At 39.5% G+C, this 20,979-nt stretch overlaps 1 protein-coding gene across 3 annotated transcripts in view; it reads left to right on the top strand.

The window, feature by feature from the left end:
- The first annotated feature begins 4,224 nt into the window (after positions 1-4,224).
- Positions 4,225-20,979, top strand: part of PRELID2 (PRELI domain containing 2) — a 62,922-nt gene continuing 46,167 nt past the window's right edge. The window contains exon 1 of one of the 3 annotated variants that reach the window (XM_058169044.1): positions 4,225-4,612. In XM_058169044.1, the coding sequence (XP_058025027.1) occupies positions 4,538-4,612 (75 nt within the window). In that variant the 5' untranslated portion in view covers positions 4,225-4,537. Of the gene's footprint in view, positions 4,613-5,968; positions 6,292-20,979 lie in introns of those variants that run through there. The other 2 variants (XM_058169043.1, XM_058169042.1) reach the window with 2 other exon arrangements.

Below are 20,979 nucleotides of genomic sequence, written 5' to 3'. Positions count from 1 at the left end.
GAAATGCACATGTGCCTTTATTATTTATACATAAAACATGTATAAATTGTTTCAAGCTATCTTTGTACACTGTAATTACATCAACAATTCAACATAAAGGAATGCTTGATTGGAATGATAAGTATCTATTATAGTGCTATTTCTACCTTTCAGTTCCAACTATTCCAACAATGTAAACAAAAGGCAGAGAAGTACTGAATGGCTGTATACAAAAATGTAGTTTCCCCAAGGGATCTTCTTATTTGCCAAAAATGTCAGAGTAATATAAGGAAGTAAGGACCCCTTTTTAGGGGCTTGCTTCTACAGGGTTGTGATGACAGCTGTAGTCAAAGGAACCATCCCTTTTGTACATGTGCAATGTGATATACAGTACAGTATGTAAAGAGTGGGATTCCAATCATATAATTTTAGCTATTCTCAGTGGCTACCTCTGCCTCCCTCTATCCTTTTTCTCTTGGGTAGTATCAGTTGCCTCCAGGATTGGCTAGAGCGTGAGTGTCAAACTCACCGCGTCACATTGCCGTCATGTGACATATCAGAGTTTTTTCCCTTCGCAGAACTGGGGTGGGGATGGCCTGCACATGACACATCTGGCTTGTGGACTGCCAGTTTGACACCCCTGGGCTAGAGCATCAATGGGATCTGCAGCCTATCTCTTGTAGTACCCTGATGCTAATTTGGACCAGTACTCTTAGTTTTCCAATTCTTCAGTCAAAGACTGCAACCATCTTTTTAAAATTTAAACACACCTAAATTGAAGGCCGCTATATCACATATGGGAGTATGTGTGTGATGGCTCACATGTTAAAGATGTTGAGCTTGTCAGCTGGAAACCTAACAGCCCGGCATTGGACTCAAGCATTATGTGATGGGGTGAGCTCTCGCTCCACCAACCTAGCAATTTGAAAGCATGCAAATGCGAGTAGGTAAATAGGTATCACTTTAGTGAGAAGGTAAGAGTGTTCTATGCACCCCGGCATATAGTCATACTGGCCATGTGACCACAGAAATGTCTTTGGACAATGTTGGCTCTCTTGGCTAAGAAACAGAGATGAGTACCACTGCTTCTAGTTGGTCACAACTGGATAGGGGAAGCCTTTACCTTTTTATATCAGATATAGTGTCAGCCCAAGTGTATAGTTACACTGAAAATATGTAAACCCTAACCAAGGTGTTAGAAATGAACAGTGAAGGCAGAACAAAGATAAAACTGCTTCAATGGGGATTGAGCTAAATTCTCAGACTTCAAATTGAATAATTGAATACAAGTAATTGAATACAAGTTTGAATACGGTATGCAACTTTTGAGGGTAAAAACCTGGTATCCCTCTTTGGGAGGGAACATCTTTCCTGTTCTCTTGGTTCCTGAGTTTTCTCCCTCCACACATATAGTAGACATTTATCATTCTAAAGCCACTGAACATGATGAAGCTTCACCTGGTTGGTTTCCTGGCGAGGGAGGAATTGCCTCCTTAAATCGTTATTTTCTCTGTAATTTCCCTGAAGATCTTACGACTCCCCTGAGCCTACTAAGATCTTCCCCTTGTGTGCAATTGGACTACAAAAGCAACAATATTTATCTCTGAACATTGTTAATGGAAGCTTTTGATAGCTGTCTAGTCTCTAAAATCAGCTCTGCTTACATGCCCTCCAATAAGATCAATGATGTTGATGAGCACAAGTGACACAAGATTTTTCTGAGATGATTTGTGCCTTGAGCAATGACTTGCAATGGGATGAAAGCATGACTCTCTCTCTCTCTCTTTGACTCTTTTTTAATGTGTTACTGACGGTGTTCTCCAATTTTACTTTAACTAAATTAATTTTCATTGCTATTAATATTTCTATTACAGTGGGGTTTTTTTAAGTTTTGAGCAACAAGACTTTAGCTTACAAATTGCCCAGGGATAGCTTTTGCTAAATAAAAAGGCCACTACAAAAGTATTATAAATAAAATAGGAGTGATTAGTAATGGCTATGGTGCTTTGAAGTCAATACATATTTATCCATGCAGTTAGATATGGATTGCTAGAATTGCCAGAAAGGTTTGGGGCACTGCAAAATTATTTTCTCCTCTACTAGCTTTATTAATTCCACAGCTGAGTTCAGCGTCTCATAATACAGACGCTATCTGAGTTAGCAAAAGACACACAGCACATATATTGACTTTTTAGAGCCTAGCTTTCTAATCCCCTTGTTAGGACTCCCACATATGGGATAGAAAACCACTAGATGGCAGCAAACATACAGGGAAAAATAACCCTTTTGTGCCATCTAGTGGTTGTTCAGACTTTTGCAGTGCAATCTTGTAGCTCAATACTTGTTTTTCTAAGAAGTTGTTTACCTACTTATTGCTCTAATTTTCCCAGAATAAACTGTCAAATGGGTTGATGTCTGAAAGTGTCACCTCACTTCACCTATAACAATATACTGTAGTTACAAGTCAATATCCAGTGACTCCGTTTACAAATGGGCAGAGATGTGGAAAGGGACCTTCTTGGCAGTTGTCCTGCAATTATGGATCCTTGTGGTAATTGTCTTAATATTACTGCTGGGATCTCTCATTATAAACAACTGTTCTTCACTGCACACACACACCCCATTTCAATTTTCCATCCACTTCTCTGACAGTAAAACTTTGCACCCTCAATCATATTTAGTTCAAAATAGCAATGTTAAATATTTCAGTGTTATATTTATGTGATGCTGCTTCTGGTCTATTAAGATTTGTAGATCTTTTTTGCTAGTATTTTGCAATAGTCAAGGGCTGAGCAGGAAGGGCAGTGCCTGTACCAAAATGAGCTAGAATGGTATTAATGGGATTTGGGGCATACCTGGGTTGGCTCAGTTTATGCACAATTCCCATCAGCAAAGTGCACTTTTCTTTCTTGGTGGTTTGCTTTCCAACATTCAGTAGCACAACTAGCAGAAGGCTGCATGCTGTGCCACTTGTTTTATAATCTATAACTAAGCATTTTTATTTCATATATATTTCATTTCAAACAAGGGCTTCCCCGCTGGTAAGGCAAACTGAACCTCAACATTTGAGTGGAAGCAAATAACCACCCAGAGTGGCAGGCGGTAGGGGCAAGAAGAAAATGGTCTAACATCAATTATTGGGCTAATCTGACACCAGGTTTTTTTTTTAAAAAAAACCCAGACACTCCGAACTGCCAGGCTCTCCTGTTGCCTAAGAACAGTTTTTAACAGCAAGAAAATACTAATACTAATACTAATAATTCGCCGATACATCACGCAGTCCTAACCGCTTGGGAAGTGTTCGACTAGTGATCTGTGATACGAAATCCAGCAGAGTTATCTCATTTGCTGTGTACACTGTAATAATAATAATAATAATAATAATAATAATAATAATAATAATAATAATAATAATAATAATAATAATAATAATAATAATAATACAGCGCGGTAATTTTCTATCACATTCGCAGCTAAAAATAAATCTCCCCGTAAGGTTGAGCCGATCATCTGAAATTACTTCATCCAGATTCGACGCAGAAAATATTCGGAGCCTGTACCGTCGCCGCCCACATAACATCTGCCGGCACCTCCTATAAAAAAACCCCGGCTTTGGGAACCGAGCAGCAGGAGGACGCAGACGAGTCGACGAAATGCTTCTTTATGGCGTTGCCGGCAGGCGTAGCTCGAGCGCCTTCTTAAACTCTCAATCGCCCGCAAAGGCGGGTCGATCCCGAGTCGCTCCGAATTTACGGCTCCGTGTTAAGGGAATTTGCCGCCCTTGACGAAGCTAGGGCTATATCTGCAATGGCCGGTTCCCTTTATACAGCATTTAGTAACCGAGGAGGGGCTAACCCAGAGGGGATCGCCTCTTTCATTTGAGAACTCTGCAGTAGACGCGCAAACTTTGACCCGCGTGCTGGCAGAGGGGAAGGAGGTGTGGCGAAAGGCATGTGGGAAAAGCCTAATTGGATTCTGAGCGGGTTTTTCCTAGTTTAGAGAGTACGTCAATCCTTCTTCCCTAAAGGCGGCGTATCTTTTCTTTTATGTACACTGAGAGCCTATGCACCAAGACAAATTCCTTGTGTGTCCAATCACACTTGGCCAATAAAAAAAAATTCTATTCAATTCTATTTCTACGTTTAACCAGAAACACGGGAGTCCGAGAGCGCGGATTAGCACCGAATTATAATCCGCGCTGCCTAACCCCCCTTTTTTTTGTTCAGGTCGCGGAGGGCGAATTCCGAGCACATGTCCGAGAAGAAGGCGCCGCCTTTGGAAAAGGGCGTTCCCGCCCTCCTTGGGCGAGAGACCTACTACTCTCCCATTTTCCCCTCCGCGGTTTGGCCCAAGGTTTACATTGTGACCTTAAAGGACGGGGTTGTTCTGCAAGCGATGCCGCCGCCCGTCATAAAAAGTTTTTTTTTACGTAGTTCAGCGGGCGAGGGCTGGCGCCTGGCGGAGGGAAGGGGCCTAGCTAGCCAGGGCGGCCGGCGGGTCTGCCAAAAACGCCGCCGAGTTTGCACGAAGGGGCCGCGGTGGCGGCTCCGTGCCCAACATGGGGGTGACGGTAGAGGCCCAGAGAGTTTATAAATATCCTTTCGAGCAGGTGGTGGCCAGCTATCTCCGCAAGGTAAAGCGGGATGCACGAGCGCGTGCTACTCCTCTCCTCCGCCCCCCCCCCCGTCCCGGTTCTGTACAGTTTAGCGCGAGCTCCGTTACTCCCCCCCCCTTTCTTTAAAGGCCCAACGCTTGCAGCAGCATCTTCGCTCCCGAAACGCTGAGGGGGTGGGGCGCGGTGCTGTTTGAGTTGCACTCGAAACAAAAGCTGCTCGAAGCCGTTGCCCGCCAGAAAAAAGTATACACAGCTCAGCTGTTGGGGCTTGGGGAAAAAATGGCGTCGTCGTCGACGCGGTCAAACGTCCTTCTCATTTTAAGTTGGTTGCGCTCCAAAGCTCCGTGTTTGTGTGTGTGTGCAGCTCCGCTTTCCTTGGCTTACTTGTCTTTTGAGTGGGTCGAAGCCGGGCCTGCAAACATCCTCCTCGAGTCTGTCCTCTGCCTTTTTTCTGTTTACCTGTTTCGGCCGCGGCTCTCTGCTTCCCTGTCAGCTGTCACATAAAATGCGGCCAGCCTCGTTCCTCCTTCGCCTTCGAGGGTTTAGGGTGGGAAGAAAGTGGTCGCGAACTTTTGTGTGAGTTTGCAAGTGTTTTTTTCCCCTTCCTCAGGGATTCCTGGTGGAGGGATTGCTCATTGTTTTATACCTGTTTGGCGTTACCAAGCGGCTCTGTGCTTCGTTCTTTATACATTTTTTTTCCTGCCCTGGATAATTCCCAAAGATGGTTTAGTTGTATCGCATTCGAACTGTTTCAATCAAAACTTGTGCATGCATGTCAGACTATTAGCTACAATCATATTAAAGTGAGGTGTATAGAAAAGCTTCCATTGTTACTGTATTCTCATCCAGCCATAGACGCAGTGGTGAAATCCAAATTATTTTACCACCAGTTCTGTGGGAGTGGCTTGGTAGGCGTGATTGCTGGGCGTGGCAGGGGAAGGATACTGCAAAATCTCCATTCCCTCCCCCTTCCTGGGGGAAGGATATTACAAAATCTCCATTCTCACCCCACTCGGGGGCCAGCCAGAGGTGGTATTTTCCGGTTCTCTAAACTATCCAAAATTTCCTCTACTGGTTCTCCAAACGACTCAAAATTTCTGCTACCGGTTCTCCAGAACCTGTCAGAACTTGCTGGATTTCACCCCTGCATAGAGGCCAATATAGGTGAACTAATTTAGAGAAAACTATCCCTCAAAAATGGATTTGGACTAGGAATCATTAATTTTAAAAGTTGAAATCAAAAATTTGAGATAAGACAGAAGCCTGATGATACTTATTTTTAACTCAAGTAAAATTAGCATTATACTAGTTTGCTGGTATATTTTGCAGGGATTTACTTTCCTAAATCGTATTTAAGAGAGAGGCCCAAAAAACACAGATTAACAATAGTGAAACTTGCAAGATACAAAAACCTAAATGGGTCCCAATGTTCCAGGTTGGATTGCAGTGATGGAAAATTAGAGAATCCATTTTTGACTTCAGTTATTACATAAGCTGCAAGTAACAAGTCTAGACAATGTTAGCTTACAAAAGAGGACAAATGCTAATCCTGCATATTGCGTTTATTTTGGAGTTTGTCCTGATTTGTCCACATGCTACAGTGGCTAGATATGGCTTGGAGAAAGTTGCTGTGTAATGTTTTCACTCTTGGGAACATTGGAGCATTAGAGGAGAAATATAGAAAGAAAATAAAACAGGTGATTTAAAAACTATTAAATCAGATTGAGGGAGATTCAGAGAAATTCTCTACATGGAATCCAGGTATTTTTTCTTTCCCTTTTGGAGAATAACCAAGAGGATAACCAAGATTCATATTTTGCTGAAGAGTTGTAGTCATAGTCATCTGAACATAATTCTGTTTGGGAAGACTTTTGAAAACATTGTGTCTGGAACATAACCAGATATTATATATAGATGTATCTGTTAAGTTCTAACAATTTTTTAAACTGAAAAATATCTTTAGAAAATTGCATTTCCTTTTTGCATTCATTGTGCTTCTGATTACAGTTTTAAAAGTGACGTTTTTAAAGAGTGACATTCATTTCTTCCTAATGTGTGAATTTCTGATATTAGATATTCTTGCTTTCCTTTTGTCTTTATATGAATAGGGGTGCACAAGTTGTTTAATTATAGATTGCATAATATGCTGACTTTATTGCCCTCTAGCTGTGAATTTTTGGAAATGAAACTGTAGTAAAAGAAATAATTACTACTTCCCTGCCTGATCTCTATTCATCATACTAACATCAAATGACCTAGTTCGAAACTATTTCTATTCTATTCAAGTTGAATAAAAGGATTGGTAATTGTTAAGCAAACAGGCACCTTCAATTTTATGGAGCTCTGTAATTTAATTCAACTTCACAGGTAGCCTTATACATGTGAACTCTCTTTAGTTTCTATTATTTGATTTTTGTTGTAAGAGAATAGATATCTACAGGTATTTCTAACTGTAATCTCACTGCACACTTTATTTTGAATTGTATTCATTTTAAAATACAGTCTTATTGTTTCATACCCACTACTGGGTGCACCCACTACCTCTGCTTGCACACACAACCGCACTCGTGTGAGCATCAGCACAAGGCTTATGACCCCACTTGTGCAAGGGTCACCAGGAATGTTGCGGGCGCTCACACGCACACATTATTGCCTCTCCCACAAAATCATCCTCTCATTTCCCTTTGCTCTGAGCCGCTAATCGAGAAAGGTTGTGGAACTCTGCTGTAACATACACAATAGAACCACATCCAGTGACTTTGTGTAATTTTGCCATGTATGTCTTATTAATTCTTCTGTATCTTCCTGTCAGGCATTGTTCAATTTATTGTTGTTAGTTTTGGTCATATTTTTCTTTCTTTTTTCTTTTTAAGTAGTTTTTAATAAGCATTTTTTACCTTTTAAAACAGGGACGCGATGCCTTAGTGGGTAAGACGCTGAGCTTGTCGATCGAAAGGTTGGCAGTTCAGTGGTTTGAATCCCTAGTGCCACATAACGGGGTGAGCTCCCGTTACTTGTCCCAGCTTCTGCCAACCTAGCAGTTCGAAAGCATGTAAAAAAATGCAAGTAGAAAAATAGGGACCACCTTTGGTGACAGCTTTCCATGCACCTTTGGTGTTGTCATGCCAGCCACATGACCACGGAGACGACTTCTGACAGCGCTGGCTCTTCAGCTTTGAAATGTAGATGAGCACCGCCCCCTAGAGTCAGCAATGACTAGCACATATGTGCAGGGGAACCTTTACCTTACCTTTAAAAACAGAAAAAAGAAAAGGACAAAAACACAGTAAAAAACAAGACAAACGTAACAATATATGCTATTTTTACAGCCTTGTGCATCGGCATGTATATTCTGCTTTTATATTCAACTCTTCTACTTTATCTTTCTATCTTTTAATAACAACTTTGATGACTCTTATAACCACACTAGATATATATATTTACATTATATTTATTTACATAGTCAGTGATTTAACATTATCAATAGTTAGTAGCTCTTGGTTTTTATTTAATCGATATTAAATTAAATTTCCTATTTCTTATTTTGGTTTCTGTTTTCTAGCCACTTGTACATTTTATTCCACACTTTATAATAATCTGAATCTTCTCTTTCATTTCCATAGTCATTTTATCCATTTCTGCGCATTCAATAATTTTTCTAATCACTATTTCCTCTGATGATTTGTTAATCTGTTTTCACCATTGTGCACCATTAGCTGCCGTTAATATGTGCAGTATTATATATTGCAAATTTTTCTCTGTTTTTGGATCTATTATTCCTAATAGGAACACTCCGGTTTAAATTCCATCTTTTGTACTGTAATTTCTTCCAACCATCTCTTAATTTTACACTAGAATTTTTTTATAATGGGACACATCTGCCACATGTGGTAGTATGTTCCTTATTTATGGCCACATCTCCAACATTTAGGTGATAAATTTGGAAACATTTTGGCCAATCTCGCTGGAGCCAAATGCCATCTATAAAACATTTTGTAAAGATTTTCTTTATATGCTACCGTCACTGTAAATTTGTAATTTCTTTCCCGTAATTTATCCCGTTTTTCTAATTCTATATTGTGTCCAAAATTTCTAGTCCAACTAATCATCATTTCTTTTACTGTTTCCTCTTCCATTCTATATCTTAAAAGAAAATTGTAAATTTTTGTAATCATTCCCCCCCGCCCCCATCCTAATAGTAATTTGTCCATTTCCAGTTGTTCCTTATATATACCATATTGTTCCTGGTCTTTTTAAAATCTAGTTTTAATTTTAGTGGCCGCCATTCCAAATGTAGTCCTTGCATTTTCAAGCCTTGAACTGATTTTAATTCTCCTTTTTCATCGAGTAATTGTGCATAACTCACCATTTTGTTCAAATCTGTGGTGTTTGGGTGTATCATTGCTTCCATCATTGATAATCAAATTGGCACTTTCCTATAATGATTCTTTTTGATTTTTCCTTCAGACTTTTAGCAGAGCATCTCTTAGTATGTGTCTCTGGAAATATGAGTGATATGTATTCTTTCCCTCCCAGAAGAAGCCGTGCCAGTTGAAGATCATGGCCTTCTATCGAATATTAATATTCGTTTGTTTTTTAATTGACTCCAATTTTTGAACCATGTCAAAGCTGCCGCCTGATAATAGAGCTCCCAATCTGGGAGACCAAAACCACCCCTATTTCTGCTATCTTGTAATAGTTTAAATTAAATTTGATACGTGTTTTTTTTCCTGACCAAATGAATTTCAATGTCATTTTATTTAATTGCTCAAAAAAGTTTTTTGCTAGTTTTATCGGTACTGTTTGAAAAAGATAAACTAATTTGGGTAATATATTCATTTTAATTGTTGAAATTCTGCCAATTAACGATATTTGCAATTTAGTCCAATTTTCCAAATCTTTTTGTATTTGTTGTAGGAATGTATTATAATTGTCCTTTTTAATTGTGGTACACTTTGCCGATAGCCATATTCCTAAGTATTTAATTTTTTTAACTCTTGAGATTCCCAATTTCTCCTCTAGTTTTGGTCATGTCTCTAACAATGACCCAATGGATCACACATACTGTTTTGTAGCTACCTGGAAATTCTAATAAAGTGTGTTGCCTTAGAAAAAAAGCTCCCCCCTTTTTTCCTGCTCAAATGAAAATTGCTTGGTGATCCAGTTGTAACATTGCCTATTTTCAAACTAAGTATGTCTCTTCACAAAATCTGGTAGTGCATCAGGTTCATAGGATGAAGACTATTGCTAACATAGTGTAAGCCGCCCCGAGTCTTCGGAGAAGGGCGGGATATAAATGCAAAAAAATAAATAAATAAATAAATAAATATCATGTTAGTTGTGACCACACTCTGGAAAAATACACATCTGTTTTGAGCAGATGTACAATCTTTTCCCCTAGATTGAAGTTAGGACTGACTTGCTTCAGAAAATTTCACAGTGCTGATGAGCTGTTCCTTAGGTCTATTATAGAATTAGAAGCAACCATTTAGGTCACTGATTCCGAATTTGCTTAACAGGGTAATCCAGCTCTTTATTTATTTATTAATCAAATTTATATCTCACCAAAAACATTTCTGGGTGGTCCACAACAATTAGATTAAAAACAGCAATAATAAAACATAAAAAGCCATTTAAAAGCCAAATCATAAACAAAGGAAGGATTAAAAATGGCCACCTCATTAACAGAGCCACCTAAACAAGTCTCATTTTGCCTGGGAACATCTGATAACATAGCCAGTTATTGAGGACTTTTTTGGAGTACAGGTAGTCCTTGGCTTATGACCACACTTAGGGACCTTTTGAAATTACCATAGGCCCAGGACAAGTGCTGCATTTCTTGTAAAGCACTTCTGACTGCCATAAAAGGTCATCTCCACCCCTCCTCTACCCCCACCCGTGTGGTCATGTTTCTGTATTTGGGGCATTTGGCAACTGGCTTCTCTTTGACTGGTTGCAGCATCCTGTGGTCACATGACAATGATTTGCGGTTTCTGGCATTTTTTGCTGGTTTCTGGCAAAAAGCATCCATTTGGAAGAATGGGTTTGCACTTACCTTACCTATGTTTGCTTAATGCAGTGGTGGGTTGCTCCCTGTTCGGTCCGGTTCTATAGAACTGGTAGTAAAACTGGCAGGAGGCTGTGGCCACCCCCCATGCGCAGATCATGGGTGAATTACGCATGCGCAGAAGCTTCTGTGCATGCGCAGAAACGCGTGTGTGCGGTCCCGTTGCGAACCGGTAGTAAAGGTAAGTAGAACCCACCCCTGGCTTAATGACTCGTGATTCGCTTAACCACCATGGCGAATTGCTTAATGACTGCTACTAAGAAAGTCATAAATTTGGGTCCAGAAATGTGGGTGCCTCGAATTACAACTACAGAGACTTATGACCAAAAATCCAATCCTAACTGCAATCAATCGTAAATTGAAGATTACCTGTATCAAAAGGGGAAGAATGTTCCATAAGGTGCGCTTCAGGGCAGAGGAGGCGTTTCTCCTGGAACCCATCAAATGTAGATCCTTAACTGATGATACCTGCAACATGCCTCCTCTGCCTGATCTAATGGAGATCGAAACATCTCAGATTAATGATTGTCCAGCCTGTGTCTGACTGCCTCCAATCACTTCTCTGGGTAATTGGTTCTACTTTTCAGCTACTTGTTACTACAAAAAAGCTGTCTTTGCTTTCATGTTCAGTTGAAATTAGCCTTTTGATAACTGGAAACTATTATGCTGTTTTAAGCATTTTGGGACAACAGATCTTGGTCTTCTGTGTGACAACCTTTCAGGTATCTCAAGAGATTTTTCCTATCTTCTCATAGTCTTCTCCCTTAAAGCTAAGGATACCAAGTTTCCTTGATTTCATAGGAATTAGTTTCCAGACTCATGGCCCTTATCCTTGTCCTTCTCTGGGCATATTTTATAATTTTTATAATTTAATACCTAGAACAGTGATGGCAAACTTTTTTGGCACCGAGTGCCAAAAAGGTGACGTGGAAACTTCCCACACGTGCTCATCGGGGCCGCACTCGGGAAAAGCCAAACTTCCAGGTTCTAGCACGCATATGCGACTGACAATCAAGCGGCCGGCGTGCATGTGCAGGCCAGTTTTTGCCACTGCCGTGCACATGAAGGGATTGTGCTCCAGAAAATCGAAACTTCTGGGTTTCCAGCACACATGCATGACTAATGATCAGCTGGCCGGCACGCATGCACAGGCCAGTTTTCAGCACTGCTGCGCACACGAAGGACAGGTGATCGTTGCGCGCACATGCAAGGCAAGGCCATGCGTGCCGGGCAACATGGCTTTGCATGCCACTTTGGGCATGCATGCCATAGGTTTGCCATCACGGACCTAGAATGTAACATAGAATAAACTCTAACTAATGCAAAATATTACACAATTATTTCCTGTGAATTTTTCTAGACTTTTATCTTGCCTTCTTTTCATATACAAGTCAAGGTGGGAAACATACTAATACCTTCTTCCTCCTGTTTTCCCTATAACCGTGATGGTGAACCTATGGCACGTGTGTCCGAAGTGGCACGAGAACCATCTCTCCGGGCATGCAAGCCGTCGCCCATTGCTTTTCCAGGTTTTCCAGGCTGGAAATCAGAAGAGCAGCCGCCTGATGCACATGTGCGCGCTGGGAAGGTGATCTTCCGGTTTTGGGCATGCGCACCGGCCAGCTGGTATTCGTGCGTGCATGTGTGCCAGAAACCAGAAGACCAGATGGCCACTGTGCATATGCACGCCAGAAACCGAAAGGTCATCTTTCCACTATGTACATGTGCACTGGGCAGCTGCTTTCCGGTTTCCGCATTCTCCCATTTTGGCACTCAGTGCCGAAAAGTTTTTGCCAACACTGCCCTATAAACAACACTGAGGTCAGGTGAGTTGAGAGAAAGTAACTGACACAAACTCACCCAGCCAGTTTTTCATGCCTAAAATGGGACTAGAACTCACAGTCTTCTGGTTTCTAGGCCAGCTATCTGACGTTATAAAACGGCTGATGTTAGATTGTAAAAGAAGTTTTCTGACCTAACTCTGCAGCAACAAGAATAAAAATAATATATGTCTTCATATTGACTAGATTCATATAATTTCCTTTATGTTTTAATTATTCTTATGCTAAAGCTTAAATAAGATTAAAGAAATTCAGATTCTCTAATCTTTAATTACTGGGTCTTTGAACTAAGGATAAGAAATTCTTGCTTTTAGGCAAAAGGCTTTTATTTAGAGTCTATTATCTTTACCATGTAGCTTTTAAGGATTCACCCTTAAATATAATTGTTTGAGAAAAAGGTACCAGAGAAAGAAATAACATGCGCCTAAAATGATGTTGTAATCTCTCTTTCATTGATTTCAGTATTATTGTTGTTTTTTTTACACATCAGTAATTGTATGTGATATTCATAAATTCTGAATTCTCTATATCAGGGGTGTCGAACTCTATTTCATTGAGGGCTGCATTAGGGTTCTGTTTGACCTCGGGGGGCTGGATGTGGTCAGGGTTGGTGTGGCCAGCTCGACATCACTGTTTTTTGGCCGCAACGGCCCCCTGCAGCCCTCTGCCAGCGAAGTGGCCCCCCTGAGCTTCATTTTCACTGGCAGAGGCACCATGGGCCGATCCTTTGCTGTTTCCAGGGCAGCCCCGTGGGCCAGATCTAAGCACCCCATGGGTTGGAAGTAGCTCACGGGCCTTAAGTGTGACACCCCTGCTTTATGGAATGGAATGGAATAGAGGCAGTCCTTGACTTATGACCACAGTTGAGCCCAAAATTTCTGTTGCTAAGTGAGACAGTTAAGTGAGTTTTGCTCCACTTTATGATCTTTCTTGCCATAGTTGCTAAGTGAACCACTGCATTGGGTAAGTTAGTAACACAGTTGTAAAGTGAATCTGGCTTCCCCAGTCAATACTTTGCTTGTCAGAAGGTCACAAAAGGTGATCATATGACCCCGGGACACTGCAACCGTCATAAATATGAGCGAGTTGCTGGGTGTGTGAATTTTGATAATTTGATGCTGCAATGGTCATAAGTCTGAAAGTTTTTCAGTGCTGTTTTAACTTAGAACGGTCACTAAACGAAAGGTTGTAAATCAGATTAACAGATGAACAGAGTTGGAAGGGACCTTATAGGTCATCTAGTCCAACCCCCTGCTCAAGCAGGAGACCCTACACCTACCTGTATTTTATTTGGCCAAGTGTGGTTAGAACACACAAGGAATTTGTCTCCAGTACAGAATTCTCTCTACAGATACTCATATTAAATATTCCTTGGTGTGTTCTAATTTTTGATTTGCCTCAAAAATACTTGCCTCAGTAGATACAAGTAACTCCTGGATCGTGACTACTTGTTCAATAACTGTTCAAACTTGTGACAGTGCTGAACAAGTGGGGACTTACAATAGGCCTTCAAAGTTCAGATCATTGCAGCATACCCAGAAACACACAACTGTGATCCAGGTGCTTAGTACCTGGCTTGCGATTATGACATTCCAGTGAGCTGTGTTCCAGTTTTCCTTGCCAGCTTCCCACAAGCAAAATCAGTGGGGAAGCTACCAGGAAGTCACAATCACATGACTTCCTTGCTCAGTAAACTGCATATGGTCCTTGCTTAATGACGACAATAGGGACTGTCATCACTAAGTCACATGACATAGTCACATGACATCATGTTTATGACCACATCACTTAGAAATGGCAATTCTGGTCCCAATTGCCATAGTAATCCAAGGATTACTTGTACCCACACCCAGTGGTGGGATTCAGCCAGTTCGCACCACTTTGGGAGGACCGGTTGTTAATTTTCTGAGCAGTTTGGTGAACTGGTTGTTGGAAGAAATCATTAGGGCAGAGAACCGGTTGTTAGATTATTTGAATCCCACCACTGCCCACACCTCATTGATCTTGTTGGGTTGAAAAACTATGCAGGATTACTCTTGGTTAGGACTTGGATGGAAGATTACTAAGGAGTACAGCTAGACTGGAAGGCTGACATCTATCCTCAAAGAAGGCAGTGGCAAACTGCATCCATGATGTTACTTGTCAGTGAAGTTCCCAGGAATATGGCTTGAAGAAGGCTTGATTTACATGTTGTTTTGGCAGAGCTTAACATAGTGTCCTCATTACCAACCTTTAAGTTTTCACAGTATGTCTAAAATTATATTTTACATACTTTTAGTAGAAACCACATTTACAAAATAAGTTGTAAATGGTGGTGTAATGATGACACTTATTTTAATTTTTATTTGATCGTAGATGTGAAAGATAAATGCAGCTTCAGAAATAGTATAAAAAAGGTAGCTGTATAAGTCAATGGGTAGCAATATAAATCAATAGTAATATACCAACTCTGAATCTCAATATTCTCTTGTCTTTCAACAGATAGCAAAAGGAGTTTATTATAATCATAACTCATGTCAGAATTCAAGATATTTATATATTTATGAGATATTCATGAGGTATATTTATACATACCATCTATCTACAGTCAGTTCTCGACTTACAACCACAATTGAGACCAGAGCTTCTGTCACTAAAGGTTGTCATTAAATGAATTACGGCCAATTTTATATATATATATATTATTGGCATGGTTGTTAAGCAGATCATGCTGTCTTTAAGGAAATGATGGTTGGCTTTGTTTGTTGGAAGCTCCTTAGAAAGGTGGTAAATGGCCATCATGTGACTCCAGGATGCTGCAACTCTTATAAATACATGATGGTTGCTAAACACCTAAATTTTGGTCACATTACCTCTGGGATGCTGTGATGGTTGTAAGTGTGAGGAATGGTAATAAGTAACTTTTTCAGGGCTATCGTAACTTTGAACAGTCATTAAAATGGTTTGTAGGTCAAGGAGTACTCTATCTATCTATCTATCTATCTATCTATCTATCTATCTATCTATCTATCTATCATCTATCTATCTATCTATCTATCTAATTAATCTACATCTGAATCCAATCCAATCCAATATAATCCAATCTAATTAATCTATCTCACGCAAGCATAATCTTATCTGCACAAAGCATGAACTGGGGCCAGTCTGCCTGATTGTTACTTACTTTTGACAAAAGTCAGTTTTGCCAACTGAAGTGAAACATTGTGACTGATGGTTGTTTATAAGGGATACTGTGGCACTCAACAGCTTATTTTGAAGGAGTGCTTCCCTTCATGTAAAATATATTTCTGAAGATCTAAATCAGTGGTTCTCAACCTTTATAGTGCTGTGACCCCTTTAATACAATTCCCCACGATGTGGCGACCCCAACCATAAAATTATTTTCGTTTTGAATTTATCGCGCCTGAAGCCGTATTGGCTAGCAATCTGAACTGCTTGTGATTGCCTTGAGGACGGAGGCCTTAAAGCGGAGACTCCTCCCCTATTAAGTTTATTGCACCTGAAGCCAGATTAGGCTAGCAATTGGGAGTGGTTGCAGCTGGCTTGAGAGGGAGACATCAGAGCAAATATTTCTCTCTTTTTTAATTCATCGCGCCTGAAGCCGAATTCGGCTAGCGATTTGAAGAGCTTGCAGCTGGCTTGTGGAGTCAACCATTGGAGCGCGATTCTTCGACTTGCAAGTATACTTCCCATATTTCCGATGGTCTTAGGCGACCCCTGGCAAATCGTCATTCGACCCCCCAATGGGGTCCTGACCCACAGGTTGAGAACCGCTGATCTAAATAGTCTTGAGATAAGCCAGGAAATAATATAATACTCTTCTCTGATTTATTTGTTTATGATACTTGTCCCAAATCTGCCAAATATTCCCCCTATCTCCATATAAACTGATCTGATCTGGTTCTTATTTATTGAATTCATTTATGCAATTGACCACAAGATGGCATTAAATTGTTTTGAAGGCACTGATCTACATAAAGAAGATGTGTTTTTAGAAAATATTAATCTTGTGCACTGATAAAGGTTTCCATTAGGGCTGCTGATCTACATTTTAAAAACAAATATCTCTTCAAAAGTGAAATATTCCATCATGCACATGCCTCTTCTGTTTTCCACTTTAAACCTGTTTTTTATATATATATATATATATAAAACAAATATATATATATAATGAATGTGTATATTTTTATTTAGTTATGACATTGTCAAAACATTAATTGTATGTGACACTTGACAAATGGAAATGTAAGGTCTTTCTTGTTTTCATTTTGTTTTTCCTCTATAAATGTGTTGCATTTTACAGAAATCTACAACTAACCCAGACTTGAAATGTTTACATCTGATTCAAAATAGTTGAAGTGATAGGTTTAGGTGACTGACAAACAGGATGAGACCATCCCCTTAAAGGTAGCCAAGTGACTTAGATGCTCTTTTACAGCAAGTAGTCTTCTTTGGATATCAAAGGAGACTTCCACAAGTGAAAGGGCTCCTTTTATGTCATAACAGCTTTTGATTCCAAGATGTGCTACTGTTTGCAACTCCACCATCTCAGAGAGACATCCAACTGCCTGGAGCAGCTGGAAGGCAATGGAAACTGCAAGGCATGAGCCAAAAAACAATTATCTCCCCCTTTTCACTGGCTGTTTAAGGAGCACATATCAGTCATGTAAGTTTTCCAGAAAATCTTGAAGATATTAACTGGAACCGAACACACTCAAAACCGTAGAAATGGTGGTGGACTTTAGGAGAAACCCTCCCATACTACCACCCCTTAAAATACTAGACAACACAGTATCAACAGTAGAGACTTTCAAATTTCTAGGATCTACCAGATCTCACGACCTGAAATGGACACCCAACATCAAAAACGTCATCAAAAAAGCTCAACAAAAAATGTTCTTTCTGCACCAACTCAGAAAACTCAAACTGCCCAAGGAGCTGCTGATAGAGTTCTACAGGGGAATTATTGAGTCTGTCATCTGCACCTCTATTATGGTCTGATTTGGTTCTGTAACCCAACAAGACAGACATAGACTTCAGAGGATAATTGGAACTAGAAAAAACAATTGCTACCAACCTGCCTTCCATTGAGGACCTGTATACTGCACGGCAAAAAGAGGGCTGTGAAAATATTTACAGACTCCTCACATCCTGGACACAAACTGTTTCAACTCCTACCCTCAAAATAATGCTGCACACCAGAACAACTAGACACAAGAACAAGTTTTTCCCCAAACGCCATCACTCTGCTAAACAAATAACTCCCTCAACACTGTCAAACTAATTACTAAGTCTGCACTACTATTAATCTTCTCATCGGTCCTATCACCCATCTCCTATCACCCATCTCCTCCCACGTATGACTGTATGACCATAACCTTGTTGCTGATATCCTTAAGATTTATATTGACTGTTTCCCTATGACTATCATTAAGTGTTGTACCTTACGATTCTTGACAAATATATCTTTTTTATGCACACTGAGAGCGTATGCACCAAGACAAATTCCTTGTGTGTCCAATCACACTTGGCCAATAGAATAGAATAGAATAGAATAGAATAGAATTTTATTGGCCAAGTGTGATTGGACACACAAGGAATTTGTCTTGGTGCATATGCTCTCAGTGTACATAAAAGAAAAGATACGTTCATCAAGGTACAACATTTACAACACAATTGATGATCAATATATCAATATAAATCATAAGGATTGCCAGCAACAAGTTATAGTCATACAGTCATAAGTGGAAAGAGATTGGTGATGGGAACTATGAAACGATTAATAGTAGTGCAGATTCAGTAAATAGTCTGACAGTGTTGAGGGAATTATTTGTTTAGCAGAGTGATGGCCTTCGGAAAAAACTGTTCTTGTGTCTAGTTGTTCTGGTGTGCAGTGCTCTATAGCGTCGTTTTGAGGGTAGGAGTTGAAACAGTTTATGTCCAGGATGCGAGGGATCTGCAAATATTTTCACGGCCCTCTTCTTGATTCGTGCAGTATACAGGTCCTCAATGGAAGGCAAGTTGGTAGCAATTATTTTTTCTGCAGTTCTAATTATCCTCTGAAGTCTGTGTTTTTCTTGTTGGGTTGCAGAACCGAACCAGACAGTTATAGAGGTGCAAATGACAGACTCAATAATTCCTCTGTAGAATTGGATCAGCAGCTCCTTGGGCAGTTTGAGCTTACTGAGTTGGCGCAGAAAGAACATTCTTTGTTGTCCTTTTTTAATGATGTTTTGATGTTAGCTGTCCATTTGAGATCTTGCGATATGATAGAACCCAGAAATTTGAAGGTTTCTACTGTTGATACTGTGTTGTCAAGTATTGTGAGAGGTGGAAGTATGGAAGGGTTTTTCCTAAAGTCTACCACCATTTCTACGGTTTTGAGTGTGTTCAGTTCCAGATTGTTTTGGTTGCACCACAAGGCTAGTCGTTCGACCTCTCATCTATATGCGGATTCGTCATTGTCTCGAATGAGACCAATCACTGTTGTGTCATCTGCGAACTTCAGTAGCTTAACAAATGGATCATTGGAGATGCAGTCATTGGTATACAGAGAGAAGAGAAGTGGGGAGAGCACACAGCCTTGGGGGGCCCCTGTGCTAATTGTACAGGTATTTGATGTGATCTTGCTTAGCTTCACCTGCTGCTTCCTGTTTGTTAGGAAGCTTGTGATCCACTTACAAGTCTGTTCTGGTACCTGTAGCTGGTTTAGCTTAGTTAGAAGAATGTCTGGAATGATGGTATTGAATGCTGAACTAAAGTCTACAAAAAGGACCCTTGCATAGGTCTTTGGAGACTCAAGATGTTGTAGGATGTAGTGCAGAGCCAATAAAGAATTCTATTCTATTCTATTCTATTCTATTCTATTCTATTCTATTCTATTCTATTCTATTCTATTCTATTCTATTCTATTCTATGTAAACCACAATAGTTTTAATAGAGTAAGTTGCAATTTAAATTTTAAAAAAATCAAATAAAAATCGCCATGTGTACAGTATATGCAGGAAAATCCTATCTTGCCCATAACTTTGGTTCTCCAAGCTAAACTTGTATTCTTTGGTCTTCTGATATGAGAAAATTAGAATGAGTGTGAAGTGTGATTTTATGGACTGGCAAAGAAAATCAATTCTAGTCTTGTTTGCTTCCCTTTCCCTCAGTTTGGGACTGGGTTTAAGCATGTTCTGAGAAAAAGCCATACTTATATTAATTATTTTAAGTTCTCTGTGTTCAGAGAAGCTTAATAAATGCCATATAAATTCCTCTCAATATTTTTTTACAAATTCCTAGGACATTTTACATAGGTTGCATCTCACTTTCTGGTCCACTGGAGTTTTTGAGTAAATCTGTTTTGTGATTCTGTTTACTGTTTGAAGCTTCTTTTCACTGAGGACTCAAGCTGGGAATATCAAACTACCCTCTGCACTTAATTTATAGAGAATTTCTCCTTTTGACCATTAATATACATTCTTGTTCAGTTTTCCTCTTCAGCTTATCTCAGCATGAAGACATAGGTCTTAGAAGAAAGAGACATTAATGATGTGCAACCCAAAGCAAACATTTGCCTGATTTTGGAAGAAATTTTCTCTGTACATTTCTTGTGAAATTCGACTTGTATGTAATTGTGTTCATTTTCTTACCTATTATTTGAGGTAATAAGCTGTAATAGAAAGCAGTTGGGTTTTTCATGACATAGATTTGGTTTATATCAAAGTTGCAATATATTGCAGCTACTAGTTAAAATACCTTAGTTAATTCATCATTCAGCAATAGCATACACAATTTAAGTTACTTATGTTTTAATATGTGTCGGTAATGGAATCTGCTGTTTAGTGGAAGATTTATGCAAATGACTTTTTTGTTTCGCATGAATGGATCTTATAGATTGTAAGTTTCATTGATTATGTAATTACACTGTAACCTGCTATTTGAAAGAAATAAGTAGAATAGAAATGTCTGATTTAATTGCCATAAAAGAATGCTTAACCCCCTCTCCTTCAGTTGAAACTTTACTGCAATACAAATAGCAATGTATTTTATAGTTACTATTTTATTCTCAAAGTTTACTTTTTACAGCATTTATAATATTAGATATATAGACATATATCTGAATTTTACAATTATGGTATATTCCATTTATTGCCACAGCCTTACGTGTTGTTCCATTTTGGTTACTTGTCCCCCCCACCCCCGTCTATTTACTTGAATGTGTTCTACCACATAATTTTAACTGATTGAAGATTACATTTAGAAAAAAAATGGACATGAGCTATAATAAGGAAAAGTATCATTGTGTGCAACTTTCAAGTATTTTTTTGGCAGAATGGTGAAAATGGCAAGGTGAAAATATTCTTTGGAGGACAGTCATCCTGAAAAATTTCAACTGGGTAGCTGCAAGGATTTGATCATAGCCTATTTTTGGAATATTCTCCTAAATAATATCCCCATTTTATTGCAGAGATAACAGAGATGAGGAAGCA

Source organism: Ahaetulla prasina, chromosome 2 (assembly GCF_028640845.1).
Source record: "Ahaetulla prasina isolate Xishuangbanna chromosome 2, ASM2864084v1, whole genome shotgun sequence".
NCBI classification, from domain to species: Eukaryota; Metazoa; Chordata; class Lepidosauria; order Squamata; family Colubridae; genus Ahaetulla; species Ahaetulla prasina.
Note: the sequence above shows the minus strand (reverse complement) of the source record. Positions and strands in the feature narration are given on the sequence as shown.